A 10893-nucleotide genomic window follows, 5' to 3' on the forward strand; every position below is an offset into this window, starting at 1 on the left:
ATCCCTTGCCTTGCCTCACTGAGTGGGTCGGGGGATCCGGAGGTGCTGTGAGCTGTGGTGTAGGTCGAAGATGCGGTTCTGATCCCACATTGCCATGGCTATGGAGTAGGGAAGCAGCTGCAGCTCTGATTCAACCCCTAGCCTGGGAACTTCCATACACTGCAGGTGAGGCCCTAAAAGATAGATAGATAGATAGATAGATAGATAGATAGATAGATAGATAGATAGATAGATAGACAGACAGACAGACAGACAGATAGATAGATAGATAGATAGATAGACAGACAGATAAAACAAGTTTTATTCTGTTGAGTCCATTTTTATCAATGTTCTCTGCAAAGCCTTTAAATGGGAACCACCCAGTGGCCCATTCTTTGAGAAAAACAGGTCTTGAGGGATTCTCACAGTGAGGCACTTGGACCAACAGCTGAGAACACGTTAGAAATGCAAGTTCCCCAAATGTGGAAAACAAACTGCAGAGGCGTAAGAAAACTTAAGCTGGGAAGAACTGACTAGTTATTTACAGATAATGCAAGTTCTACCTGATAAAACAGAACAACATAGCTATTTCAGAAAATTTATGTACTAGTTGTAATATTTATATCAGAATTCATGGACAAGCCCCATTGGAGCTTCAGTATGACTGCAAGTGTTTCCAGAACTTGCAAGCACAAGGGCTTATTAAGCAGTAACAGATGGAAAAATAAAAACAAACTGCATACAGGATACAGAGTCAACTTACAGTTTACTTGCAAAGAGGTAGTTTTTCAACCAAAATCATTGCGCCTACTAACTGACCAGTAATCTTTTCCTGTATTCAAGGTTAAAAAAAAAAAAATGATTTTTAAGGGGAGATTGTTCATCTTGGGCAAGAAAGTTATTTAGTAATCAAAAATGACCAATGCTGCTTTTGAAATCATCCTTCAAAACATATGTATACAAAAAGTTCTTTATCAAAAATAGAAGAAAAAGGAATCAGCTCCAAAAAAAGAAAAGGAAAGAAAGAAACGCATGTGCTCAGACACCACCCCGGACCTGCTGAATCAGAAACTCTGGGGGTGGGGGGCCAGGAATCTGCGTTTTAAATGCTCTGGGTGGTTCTGATGCCTCCTAAAATTTGAGAAACACTCAGTAATCTAGCGGCATGCTTTCCCACAGCCCCCTCCCTAAGACAACTCATTTACTCCAGAACATTTGCTAGCTGCAACAATTCTAATCCACATAACTTTGTCTTCAAAATCATTGAAAGATATTCAGTATTTGATCGAAATCCATTATACTTTGCAAGGCTCCGAACCCGGTAGCATTTGATGGCACCACGTAATTTCATCTTAAGTTTCTCTTCTCCCCAAACACACTCAGAAATCAGAGGATTCAAGAATCTGCTGAAGGATATAAGATTAACATTCAGAAAGCAGTTACATTTCTGTATACTAACAATGAAATATTAGAAAAGAAATACAGAAATGCCCTTTAAAATTGCACCCCAAAAAATCAAATACCTGGGAATACACCTGACCAAGGGGGTAAAAGACTTATATGCCGAGAACTAGAAAACATTAATCAAGGAAATTAAAGAAGATGTAAAGAAATGGAAAGATATTTCATATTCCTGGGTTGGAAAAAATAATATTGTAAAAAATGGCCATACTACCCAAAGCAATCTACAGATTCAATGCAATTCCTATCAAATTACCTGTGACATTTTTCACAGAACTAGAACAAACAATCCAAACATTTATATGGAACCACAAAAAAACCCAGAATTACCAAAGCAATTCTGAGGAACAAAAACCAAGCAAGAGGCATCACTCTCCCAGACTTCAGGCAATATTACAAAGCCACAGTCATCAAGACAGTGTGGTACCAAAACAGACAGACAGACAGACCAATGGAACAGAATAGAGAACCCAGAAATAAAGCCAGACACCCTGGTCAATTAATCTTTGACAAAGGAGGCAAGAAAATAAAATGGGAAAAAGACAGTCTATTCAGCAAATATTGCTGGGAAACCTGGACAACTGCATGCAAAGCAATGAAAATAGAACACACCCTCACACCACGCACAAAAATAAACTCAAAATGTTTTTTTGATTTAAATGTTTTTTTGATTTAAATGTAAGACAAGACACCATCAAACTCCTGGAAGAGAACATAGGCAAAACATTCTCTGACATCAACATCATGAATATTTTCTCTGGTCAGTCTCCCAAAGCAACAGAAATAAGAACAAAAATAAACCAATGGGACCTAATCAAACTGACAAGTTTTGCACAGCAAAGGAAACCATTTAAAAAAAAAAAAAAGATGATTTAGAATGAGAGAAAATAGTTTCAAATGATGCAACGGACAAGGGCTTAATCTCTAGAATAAACAAGCAACTTATACAACTCAACAGCAAAAAAACCAATCAATCAATGGAAAAATGGGCAAAAGACCTGAACAGACATTTCTCCAAGGAAGATATACAGATGGCCAACAAGCACATGAAAAAATGCTCAATATCCCTGATTATTAGAGAAATGCAAATCAAAACTACCATGAGATACCAACTCACACCAGTCAGAATGGACATCATTAATAAGTTCACAAATAATAAATGCTGGAGGGGGTGTGGAGAAAAGGGAAACCTCCTGCCCTGTTAGTGGGAATGTAAGCTGGTACAACCACTATGGAAAACAGTATGGAGATACCTTAGAAATCTATACATAGAAGTACCACATAAATCTATACATAGAAGTACCACATGACCCAGCAATCCCACTCTTGGGCATATATCCAGACAAAACTTTCCTTAAAAAAGACACATGCACCCACATGTTCATTGCAGCTCTATTCACAATAGCCAAGAAATGGAAACAACCCACATGTCTATCGACAGACAATTGGATTAGGAAGATGTAAATATAATATACACAATGGAATACTACTCAGCCATCAAAAAGAATGAAATAATGCCCTTTGCAGCAACATGGATGGAACTAGAGACTCTTATACTGAGTGAAGTAAGTCAGAAAGAGATATACAAATACCATACGATATCATTTATATCTGGAATCTAATATACAGCACAAATGAACCTTTCCACAGAAAAGAAAATCATGGACCTGCAGAGTAGACTTGTGGTTTCCAAGGGGGAGGGGGAGGGAGTGGGGTGGCTGGGGAGCTTGAAGTTAATAGATACAAACTATTGCCTTTGGAATGGATTAGCAATGAGATCCTGCTGTTTGGCACTGGGAACTATGTCTAATCCTTTATGATGGAGCATGATAATGTGAGAAAACAGAATGTGTACATGTATGTGTAACTGGGTCACCATGCTATACAGTAGGGAAAAAATTGTATTGGGGAAATAACTATTAAAAAATAATAATAACATTTTTTAAAAAGTAAGAATCTGCTGAAAGAACTCAACCCTGAACCTGCCCTCAGAGATTATTTCCTGATGAAGAGGAAAAAGATGACATCCAACAATACCCTCTGCTTAGGAATGTTTCACAATACTGAACATAATTTTTTGATGAAGATGCTTAGCTTATAAAATAGAGTTTCCTCCAAGAGAACCCACCAAAATAGGTTGTAAGGCTTAGTTTTAGAACTGAGCTTGGCATAATGGTATTGGTGTGTGGGCCTTTGACAGTTTCTTTACGTCTTGGTGGGTGGTTTGTTTTATGACACTAAGTGTTCTTCTCAAGCAGGTGGTGGCTGGATAGAATAAAGGTAATTAGCTTCCTCTTGGGGAAAACCGAGCCTGTACAACTGGAATTCAGATGCTGTGTCCACGTTTGTTATTTGCTTGAATTACACAAGCGTTCTAACAAGGGATGAAAATGTATTACTTTTTCTGGAGAATGCTATATCTTATCGTGGAAAACGCAATCAGTGGTACCGAATGCAAGTATAATGTTCACTGGTTAAACCGACACCATCCTGCATCTCCCAATTTATTTCTTAGCAATTGAATTCACCTGGAATTGGTCTGCGGGTTAAACTTTCACTAGAAATGATGTAACACTGCCACCATGTGGTTCCCAGATGAAAATGGCTGAGGCAGAAATAATAACCAACCTCGTTGTGGTAGACACACGGCTTCTCATTCCTCATGTGTTTCATCTTTGCATTTTCAGCTTGGGATTCAGCTGGAAGAGGTGAGATGAGGCCTTTTTCCAGACGGACACATGGCGCTAGTCAGAAAGTACAGTAGTACCTGGCTAATCGGGTACCCTTAGGGACCCCCGTTTTCACCCCTTTCAGTTAATTCTGTTCTCTCCCACACTTTGTCCTTTCTTGTTAGCAGCTAGTATTTGACTGCAGCTTAATCAATTTCCACACCATTCCTGAATCTTAGCTGCTGGCCATTTAAGGGTACCCTGAGCTCAAATCATACCTCCCACACCTAATATGTTTCTTCAGGTTTCGCAAAACCCATATCCAACCAAATCTTTTTTTCTTTTTTTTAATGGTTGCACCTGAGGCATAAGGAAGTTTGCAGGCCATGGATTGAATCCAAGCTGCAGTGGCAACCTACGCTGCAGCTGCAGCAATGCCGGCTCCTTTAACACACAGCCCCCACTGGGGATCTAAACCTTGCCTCCGCAGCAACCTGAGCCACTGCAGTTGGATTCTTAACCCACTGTAGGAATTCAAGAACCAAATCTTATCCTGATCTGTGAAAGAGAAAAAAAGAAAGAGAAGGAAAAGGTGAGAGATGCAGAGAAGTAACAGTGATCCCGCTAGCAGTTGACCTGCCTGTTCCTTGATATTTTTTTTTTTTTTTTTATGGTGCCACTCCCACGGCATATGGAAGTTCCCAGGCTAGTGGTCAAATCAGAGCTACAGCTTCTGGCCTACACCACAGCCACAGCCACAGCCACAGCAACGTGGGGTCCAAGTCAGGTCTGCAACCTACACCACAACTCACAACAAAGCCAGATCCTCAATGCACTGAGAGAAGCCAGGGATCAAACCCGCATCCTCATGGATACTAGTCAGATTCTTTTCTGCTGCGCCACAACGGGAACTCCCTTCTTGATATTTCGTATCTCTTTATTCATCGTGTGGGAGTTTTCTGTTGGTATGAATATCAAAGACTCTCACAAACTTATCTGTAACTTTAGGGGAAAAAAGAATTATTTTTCTGAATAAATTAAAGATATATCTCAGGAAGCCTATTTACCTGCAAAGAACAATCCCCCAAACTTGCACCTTCAGAGTTCCAATATCATATGGTTACTTACAATTAACTCGTGAAAAATTGAGGGTGTACTACGAGCCAAGCCTATGTCATGTGTTGTTGATAAAATAATACACAAAACAGACACAACCCCAGTTCTTATATTGCTCACCATCCAGGAAGGAAAATATTTAATTTTTAAAATTATGGATGGGAGTTCCCATTATGGCACAGCGGAAATGAAACTGACTAGTATCCATGAGGACAAATGTTCCATCCCTAGCCTCACTCAGTGGGTTAAGGATCTGGGGTTGCCGTGAGCTGTGGTGTAGGTCGCAGACAAGGCTCGGATCCCATGTTGCTGTGGCTCTGGTGTAGGCCGGTGGCTACAGCTCCAATTCAACCCCTAGCCTGGAAACCTCCATATGCTGCAGGTGCAGCCCTAAAAGACAAAAAAAAAAGACCCCCCCCAAAAAAATTCTGGATGAGATCTGTTCTGCAAAGGAGAAGTACAGAGTGTTTAGCTATTGGAATCCTCTGAGATGGCCTCATGTGCCCCAGGGAGGCCATAAGGGGTAGTGGAAAGAGCCTGGGTCTTAAGTCAGATCTGAGTTTGCATTCCAACCTTCTCACCCACCAGCTGGGCACCTGAGCAGGACTCTGGAAGCCTCAGGGTTCTTGTCAATAAAATCAAGAGACAAATCTCTACTTCATAAGGCTATTAAGAGGATTAAACGAGATACTGCATGAAAAGATGTGCAAGTCCTGGCACAAATAACAAATGGTAGCAGCCCCCCCACCCCTTTCAACCAGCGTACCTCTGATGAAAAAAATCTAGTTGCCCCTTATTTTACAGTTGCCCCCCTGTTATTTATTTATTTATTTATCTGGCCTCACCCACAGCATACAGAAGTTCCCAGGCCAGGGATCAAACCCGTGCCACCGCAGTGACAATGCCAGATCCTTAACTGCTAGGCCACCAGGGAACCCCTCCTCATCCCATTGTGAATGGCTCTACTGCATGCCAGGCCTTGGCTAGATCCTCCGTGTCCATGCTATTTCTAATTTCCAGGTTAGAATTAGAACTTTGCTGTTTTGGAGGGGTGGTTAACGCTGCTTTCAAAACTCAACACACACACTTTGCTGTACAGCAGAAATTGGCACACCGTTGTAAATTCAACTATAAAAAAAAAAAAAAAAAAAAACTAAACACACACACGCACATACGCACTTTCTGTCCGGAAACCTCATTATCTGCAGTAGGTGATGAAGAATCTCTTTTGCTCCCATAGTATGGCTGACAGCGTTGGTGTCTCCTCATGTTGAAAAGCTAAATTCAAAGGGGCTTATGTCTTCATCCCTAGAGAGGAGGTGCCATTTAATGGAAACTGAGACCTTTGGGCTGCCCATATGAAAGCGGGGGAGGGAACTAAGAGAATAAGCACATCCTCTGCCCGGATCTGCTTGCCAGCAGCTGTGGTCAAACCATGATGCTCCTTCCCGCAGCTCCCTCTCACCTCACCTGCAGCAAGCGGGAAGCTTTCTCCCTCGTCCCCTCCGCCCAGGGAGGCACTGCCTCCTGCACACACCTGTATAAGCAGAGCTCTAACTTTGGCGCTTACAGAGAAAGCTGAAATGTTCATTCCTAGGGAATTTAAAGAAACATAAAACACACCCCCACTGTAGCAGGATCGATACTCTCTTACACGTATACTCAGATGTCCCAAAACAAATAGCCTTTTTATTCCCCTCTAATTGATCTGCTTCCCTCACAGGCCTTCATCCAGCTGATGGCAGGAGAAAAAAATGAAATGTTCGTGCAGCCTAGTAATTTCATCTTGGACGTGTCCCCGTCCTGGCTCAGATGACATGGGTACGTGCTGACTGTTCAGGGTCTGCATTCTGCCCCTCCCCCCTGCTCCTCCTAAGCAGCCACCTTAGAGTCTGGAGGAGAGGATGTGGCCTTGTGACCTCAAGGAGATGACCGGGGTCCTTGAAATGTGGGCCAGCATCTGCTGCGGATGCCGGGGTTGGGTGGCCCCCTGGACCCTGGAGGCATGAGCGTGTGCCCTGGACATTCTGCTGGTGCCTCTGAGTCGGCAGCTGGCAACACACAGGGCCTCTTGGACTGGCCCGACCTCAGTTCCCGCAGCGCAGTAGACACAGCCCCGTGGCCTGGCCAGCAACCCTGCCCTGCTGTCCTCAGTAACACCGGCTGCTCAGCCCACAGAAGTGATCCCTTTCTGCAAAATTCAATGGCCGGTCCTAGGGGCATGAAGAAATCCTAGGTCCCTTTCAGTCACTTGAGAATTAAAGCCTGGCTCGGAAGAGTCTGGTCCTCCTTGGCCTAACCTGGCTCTGACCAGTGTCCCCTGACAAAGCTGCCCACAGGTTACAGCAAAGGCAGCCTGAGAAACAAATACACACCCAGAATTCTGATTTGCTGCTGGTATTTCTCTCTAAGACACACACACACACACACACCCAGAAGAAAGGAGGTCTCACCACCCCTCCTCCGCTTCCTTTCTCCTCCTCCTCTCCCCCCTTCTCCCAGTCCCCATCCCAGAGGAGTGAACCATGGATTTTCTTTTCTTTTTTGCATTTTAGGGCCGCGCTCTGGGCATATGGAAGTTCTCAGGCTAGGGGTTGAATCAGAGCTACAGCTGCCGACCTACACCACAGCCACAGCAACGCCAGATTCAAGCCGCATCCTCGACCTACACCGCGGCTTGTGGCAACATCCGATCCTTAACCCACTGAGCAAGACCAGGGATCGAACCCACATCCTCATGGGTACTAGTGGGGTTCTGCACCCACTGAGCTGCAACAGGGACTCCCTGGATTTTCCATTTTCTACAAATTACCCTTCTTCTGGACACCAAGTCTTGTGCCTTACCTTGTCCGAGGCAAAAGCAGAAGCCTCTACACTTGGAAAATCTTAACACTTTAATCCACCACAGCCCCCTCAGTGGGCTGGGGGTGAGAGGGGGCCAGAAAAGGAGACCCAGAGAGATTTCTTTTCCTCTCAGGAAAAATGTCTTATTTGACTGCAGAATCAAAAATACGACTTGACATCTCAAACCTGGAATATTAACTCCTTTCTTTTAGCACCCCTCTTGTAACCCTTCTAAGCAGTAGGAAGATGCCTCAGGTAAGCTAGGGAGAAGATGATGTGTAGGGAAATGTAAATTAAAAAAAAGTTTTCAAAATATTATGCCCTAGTGCTACCCAGCTCTTCAGTTCAATTCTCCAGATCCTAACCGAGCACCTGCTACGTCCTCAACATTGGAGAAAGTACTACAGGAAGTACAGAAGAGACAAGAGACTTGGTCTCAACCTCAGGGAACCTTCAGTCTAATGAGAGATCTGAATAATCAAAGGGAAGACCTGACTTGCACAAATGGGTGGTGAGAGCAATAACATGCTCCAGCGGGCGGTTCAGAAGCTACTCTCCGCACCCCTGCTTCCCCCTCTTCCTCTGCTATTGTGAGGTTCCTTATTTTTTTTTTTCTTTCAATCTCTCTGCTGCTTGAAAGAAAAGTACTGAAGCAGAGAGAAAGCAAGCAGCCACTGCACGCTGGTGTCTGCGACAAACCTTTTGTCAGGAACCAGCAATTCTCCAGGGGAACAGGGAGGTTGGTGAGGACACCTACTTCGGCTCAATTTTGCATATGCAATTTGTGCCCGTAATTATTTTGATTACTGCACAGGTCACACAAGACTTTACCAAGCACACAGCCACTAATTAAATACGATGCAAAATGTCACATTCCTGTGCAGGCTTTGATGTGTGAAATATAGCCCACTGAAAATCTCACATCAAGTGATTTTTTTACCTGTCTGCTCTATCTTCAGTAAGACCTCTTAAGAGAAGGGTAGATGTTGATTTAAAAAAAAAAAGTCGGAGTTACCATTGTGGCACAGTGGAAACAAATCTGACTAGTATCCATGAGGAAGCAGGTTCGATCCCTGGCCTCACTCAGTGGGTTAAGGATCCGGCATTGCAGTGAGCTGTGGTGTAGGTCACAGACATGGCTCAGATCCCATGTTCCTCTGGCTGTGGTATTGGGCAGCAGCTATAGCTCTGATTGGACCCCTAGCCTGGGAACTTCCACATGCCTCTGGTGCAGCCCTAAAAAGCAAAACAAAACAAAAAGTCAACTTTCATAGAGAGAAGATTTACAAGGACAGAATGAAATAGTGCCAGTAGTTATTCTGGATCACGTGTGTGTGTGCGTGTGTGTTTCTTTGTGATTTTAACATTAGTGTCAACATATATTAAGCCAAATAGAGCATGAAAAAGTGTGACATTCAGAAGTCAAAACTTAGGTGATGCTGATGCTGGTGGCATAAGGGTAAATACAAATTAGACATAAGACAATAAAATGAATTCTCCCTGAGGCAAAGAAAATGGAAAGACACTTTCCTCCAATTTTCTTTTTTCTTATTTATCTTAAAAAACTGAAAGCTCTTTCTCTGCCTCCTTGAAATGTATGCAAATCTTTTTAGAAGCTAAATAAGACTCTTGCCAATTTTACCATCCAGGGAATGTTTTCTCAAGGACCAGGGAGCCATGTCTTTGAAAAGTAACCATCAAGAGAGAGAGGAACCCCGTCTCTGTTTCCAGAGTGGACAGGAGCTTACCTTTCTGGATTCATGTTGCAAACTAACCTCCTGTCATGAAGATATGAGAAATTTACTCTGCCTTTGAATAAAGACAACTGGCAAACACAGATGGTTCTCCCAATTACAAGGTGGATTTAGGATGAACTCTATATGGATGAGGGCTGTCAAGTCCTCTTACTTGAGAACTAGTTGTCATTTAGCTTGAGAACGTGCCTGGAATGAGTTGCATCTACTTGGCTACATAAAAGGGTGAGATGACTTTTTGGCTTTGGAATCTCTTAGTGGATTGCCTGTGATGTGTATCATATTCTGGTCTAATGCTCGTTCAGTAATACAACTGTTTCTCTTCTGTCTTTGTGGAAATGTCTTCTAGGTTGGCAGGAGGTTTTGCTTTTCCTGTATAATTTTTTTGATACTTCACACTTTCTGTATTGAATACTTACTACATTTTTGATTTTTTAAATATTTTAATATTATGTCATGAAATTAATATAAGAATTAACCCCATGTGAATGCTATTTAGTTGAATTTAAAAAACCAAATAGGAATTAAATATCAGGAAGGAGGTATAATTCTGGAATATTCTAGATAATCTTTAACATTATCTTCTGAATATAGTCAATAAATAAAAATCAATTGGTTTCCATATTAAAAAAAACATTATCAGTTAACTATTATGGACCTTGGTTTCTCCATCTGAAAAAATTAGGATTATGTAACTCAAATATTAATCAAGTACAGATTTTGGAAGACATTTAAATATCTTTTCAATATGTTCCCAAGTAAAAACCTGGCTTGATCACATACCTGTAACTCCAGGCCCTCTAGTCATCTATGAAAGTTTTCTTAGAGTAAGTCTCCTTTTAAAACTATGGCTCTTCTGCTAAGGAAAAAACAAAAACAATGCAGGATTTTTCCAGCGATTTAGAAAGTAAAGATATAAAAAAAATTTTTTTTTTTTTAATGGATGTCGAGAGTTCCTGTTGTGGCTCAGCGGGTTAAGAACTCAACTAGTATCCATGAGGACTTGGGTTGGATCCCTAGCCTTGCTCAGTGCGTTAAAGGATCCAGTATTGCTGTGAGCTGTGTGTAGG

The 10893-nt window shown here is 42.2% G+C and overlaps 1 protein-coding gene across 1 annotated transcript in view; it reads right to left on the reverse strand.

Annotated features, from left to right (window-relative positions):
* Window positions 1-10682, reverse strand: part of LOC110259278 (uncharacterized) — a 312263-nt gene extending 301581 nt beyond the window's left edge. The window contains exon 1 of the mRNA XM_085011443.1: window positions 10607-10682. Within this exon, the coding sequence (XP_084867569.1) occupies window positions 10607-10631 (25 nt within the window). The 5' untranslated portion in view covers window positions 10632-10682. The remainder of the gene's footprint in view (window positions 1-10606) is intronic.
* Window positions 10683-10893: the final 211 nt, after the last annotated feature.

The sequence above is a fragment of the Sus scrofa genome, chromosome 2 (genome assembly GCF_054392235.1).
Source record: "Sus scrofa isolate SSC_HxYL_T2T_F1_AM1 chromosome 2, Sscrofa_HxYL_maternal_Yorkshire_Landrace_v2.0, whole genome shotgun sequence".
NCBI classification, from domain to species: Eukaryota; Metazoa; Chordata; class Mammalia; order Artiodactyla; family Suidae; genus Sus; species Sus scrofa.